The 4,288-nt window shown below is 36.6% G+C and overlaps 1 protein-coding gene across 2 annotated transcripts in view; it reads right to left on the bottom strand.

Annotated features, from left to right (window-relative positions):
* Positions 1-479: 479 nt before the first annotated feature.
* The window catches only part of LOC107657122 (protein naked cuticle homolog 1-like), a 40,394-nt gene continuing 36,585 nt past the window's right edge, over positions 480-4,288 (bottom strand). Inside the window, exons 8-10 of one of the 2 annotated variants that reach the window (XM_016445140.1) lie at positions 3,126-3,207; positions 2,776-2,894; positions 480-2,040 (exon numbers count right to left, since the gene is read on the bottom strand). In XM_016445140.1, the coding sequence (XP_016300626.1) occupies positions 1,535-2,040; positions 2,776-2,894; positions 3,126-3,207 (707 nt within the window). In that variant the 3' untranslated portion in view covers positions 480-1,534. Of the gene's footprint in view, positions 2,044-2,775; positions 2,895-3,125; positions 3,208-4,288 lie in introns of both variants that reach the window. The other variant, XM_016445139.1, reaches the window with a different exon arrangement.

A 4,288-nucleotide genomic window follows, 5' to 3' on the forward strand; every position in this document is an offset into this window, starting at 1 on the left:
ATACTGTCTAAAAGATCCTAATTCAGTCTGAGGACATATTCTTGGATTCTGAAAGAAATTAAAAACTCTACATGGTGATTCTGTACCAAAAAACAAAACAAAACTTCAATCCAGTGGTTTACAGCTCCCTTCAAAACCGATAATATTGTCTTGTCAAATCAATGACTCAAACGTGAAATGAACCTGAGAAATAAAAATACAATTTTTCCTTGGCAGCATAGATCCCTTTACACTTTACAACTTGAATTGCCCTATGACTGAACTGATAATAAGGAAAAGTTGAAACCACAACTAAACAAGCAAAAATACATTATCGGGTATAATATTGTGTCATACGATATAAACTATATTCAATGTTTTCCAATCATTTGATTAGACACATTTTGACTTGCCATAAACGTGAAAGGAATATGTTTTCAAATAAATTATTTTTTTAACAAGCTTCAAAACATTATCCTACAATCAGAAGATTATTTTAAGAACTCATATTGTCTGATATACATAATTACACTATAAACTCTGATGCCTAGTGGTCTTAGAATGCAATTAGCTTAAAGTTACGGGGACAGGGAAAAAATATGAATAGAAATGTTTCAGTAATAAAGCTTACAATGGATTTAAATCCGATACATCTTGACATGACTGTAGATTTGTGGGATATTACAACAGACAGACAAATAAAAAAAATCTCAATAATAAAAATTGTCAATAATACCAATAATCATAACAATACTAGAGGTAGCAGCTGATTATGATGCTCTGTTTTCTTCATGTAGATTTTAAAGTGTAGAGTGAAATTCTCATACTGTCCTTCAACAAAGTCCTTTTTGACAGTTTGAGCGTCTTTACTGGCTCTTTTATATACATGTGTCCTGTATTGCATTTTTAAAGGTGTTGATTCAGATCTGTTGTTTTGGAGAGAGAAGCTCTTCATAGATAAAGTGTCTCGAATGCAATGGCACAAGAAGTGCTTTTCAAGTGGTCTTCAGTGGAAAAAAACAAAAGAAAAAACAACAACAGGATAAGTGTAAAAAAGACACCTTAGGCACACATAGACGCGCAGATCGTGCGCACACACACACAAATGTAAATTACACAACCAAGGAATTGTATTCCTTCAAAAGTGGTTTGACAACTCAAAATTCTTCATTTAACAGGGCTGACCACCGTTTCAACCAAACAGACCAATCAGATAAAAATTAAGAGAGGGAGAGAGATAAAAACAAAGGAGGCAGACAGAGTGATAGAGAGCAAGAAAGAAGAGAAAAGGGAAAGATAGAGCCCTTACGTAGTAAGTAAACCTCTCCTGCTGCCAAAGACAGGACTGAATACAATAGCACACATTCAACTGACTCACACAACCTCACACACACACTTATATATACAAATATTGTCTGCCACTTTGGCATGAAAATGATTCTTTGTGTCCTTCTCAGCCTCATTGTGGCCATGAAAGAAGATTTAAGATCATTTGTTACGTTCCTTGTGGTTCTTCTTATTTAGATCCATTAAGTAGGCGTCTGTGTTTTACTCTTCAGGACTGATAGAAGTGATGGTAATGATGATGATGTTCATGATGATGATGATGCTCGTGTCGCTGGACCACCTGAGCTAGTCCTCCTTCATACAGCACCAGACTGGGCAGATCCCTCACATGCTCTTTCTCTATGACTGGGCCAGACGTCACAGTCGGCCCAGGAGCCCGATAGTGCAGCCCTTCTTTAGGCCTCTGCTTGTGTCGTCGGTATGGACCTGAGCTTTGGTGCAGAGGGGTCTGATTGGGGACCGCTGGGGGAGGGGGCACTCCTCTTCTCATCACCCGACCAGCGGAGGCCAGTGTGGGCGGCGTGCGGTGCGTTTTGGGGGAACGAAATGCGTGTGAGTGCCGGGAGAGGATGGCAGGAGGATCCGTGGTGATGGTCTGTGAGCGCTGATGGTGAACGGAGTATGCGTGGCAATTCTCGGGTTCCTGAGAACGGGAGCGTGTCTGATTGGATGAAGGCGTGGTATTGTTGGGTTTTGCTGGTTCTGTGGCAGGAGCTGTTAGAGGAAGCACAAAATATTTTGTTTTAATTTTATTATTATTATTTTATTTTATTATTTTAAATAGGTTTTAATAGTATAAAATAATAGCTTCTTCACCACAAAAGAGTGTAAGTCTCAAGTTATTTTATGATCTCTTGCACATCTTGTATTACTATATGATATGTTGAGGTTCATGCGGGCCAGCACTAAATACAGACGTACAAGTGGTCCAAAACACTTTTATGAACAGTCAATGACATTAATCCATTGGGCAAAAAAAAGGTTTTAAACTTTTGTATTTATTTTTTTTGTGTATTATTAACAAAAATATTTGTTAATATTTATAAAATCTGCAAAATATATAAATATACTTTTATCCATTGACAATTCATGTTCGTTTATAAATCATGAAATAATGTCATAAAATTTAAAATGCTAAAAATGTATATGTAAAAACGTACATTAACCATGATTAATAAATGATGCCTTGTGAAAAAGAAATGCACGTCTTTTTCACAAAGGCTATAAAGTATTAAACATTGTTATTTCACATAAGCTATTGCAACTACTGTAATGTTAATGTACAGAATCTTATAGTAATGTGTTACTGATGCATTTGAGACAGCAATGTTTTTTGGGCAGATTGCCTGTGACTGGATCACACAAGACAGATTTAAACACCAGGTGTGAGTAGGGCCTAAATGAGAAAGCTCTATTGTCTCCATTTACTCTTTGCAATTAAATCTGTACCTGTTCCAAAGCGGGATTTGTAGTTTTCAATGCCGGCCAGGTCAAGGTAATGGTTTCTTCTCTCCAAGTTCTCATCCACACAGTGCCGCTGACAACCTTGCTGGGCAGCATGGTAACGCCTAATACAACAGCATCATATTGTCATGACAGCAAGTACATTGCTCTGAGGTTGTATACATAAAGCAGGCTTGAACCAATCTATGTCCATTTAATGTTAATTTCTTAAAAGATTCAAATGTGACATGTTCTTCTGAAGTTTATATATTGTAGTTTTATGTAACAATTACAGACACTAATGTGTGAAACTGATTTGCATATGATGTGGTCTGTTTAGCTTAATTTCCTAGTACCTAAGAAAGGCTCTTGACTTTTTCTCTGAAGTCTTGGAGTCCTCAATGCACTTTTCTCCCTTATGCTTGGGATGGGGAGTGTCTGATTAAGACAGAGTGAGCGAGAGAGGGAGAGAGAGAGAGAAGAGGGGGTCTTTATCAAAGAGAATGGCGTTGAGTTGCATAGCATCACACACACGTGCACTTATACTGCAGCAGCTTTAAAGACCAACTAAAATAAGAAAGAAACCTTTGTTCCCTGCTTTCTATTTACTTTGAAGGTTCATAAAAGAAGAAAAAACAACAATGCTTCATTTTTTCTATTTTGAACTCAGGCCTCATATAAATAAAAAAAAAACACACTTGTGAATTTGCATGAAGACAGCTGCTGTTCAAAGGCTCTTCTCTTTCAAATACATGACGGGTATAAATAGCTCAGATGACAGCACTAAACAAACAGAAACACTTCTGTTTCTTCAGAGTACCTTCTGTTCTCCATTACATTGCTTTTTACCAAGTAACACGGTTAGAAAGTGGCTAAATGTGGATTTATTTATTTTTCAAACAGCAAAAGACTATCTGAAAGAAGACTTTCAGAGAAGGATAAGATAGCATTTTCCAAAAGAAATCCAAAAGCTCAGAGCTGCAGAGGTTTGGGTTTTTTCTTTCTGTCGTCTTCTGCCTTTGAATATGAACTCATCTTACAAGAGATGCAATGACATGGAAGACAGGAAAAGGAGGAGGGCAATAGTGTAGGAGACAGTGTAACAAGAATTTAGAATTGTTCTCCCAAAAATTCTGTCATTGTCTACTTGCCCTCATGTTGTTGTTGTTTTTGGTTTTTTTTTATAATGGAACACAACATTTGGTATTTAAAAACATGTCCAGACTGCACTTGTGCAATTAAAAATGAAAAAAAAAATAAAAATAAAAAACTCAATTAGACACCGCGTGTCATTTATTTATTCTATTTTGAACTCAGGCCTCATATAAATAAAAAAAACACACTTGTGAATTTGCATGAAGGCAGCTGCTGTTCAAAGGCTCTTCTTTTTCAAATACATGACGGGTATAAATAGCCTCTGTATTGTCATGGCCAAAAGTTTTGCCAGTGACATAAATTTTGTGTTTTGCAAAGTTTGCTGCTTAAGCTGTTGTGGTGTTCATTCACATTGTTTCTAGAT

This window comes from Sinocyclocheilus anshuiensis, unplaced genomic scaffold (genome assembly GCF_001515605.1).
Source record: "Sinocyclocheilus anshuiensis isolate Anshui unplaced genomic scaffold, SAMN03320099.WGS_v1.1 scaffold944, whole genome shotgun sequence".
In the NCBI taxonomy this organism is placed as follows: domain Eukaryota; kingdom Metazoa; phylum Chordata; class Actinopteri; order Cypriniformes; family Cyprinidae; genus Sinocyclocheilus; species Sinocyclocheilus anshuiensis.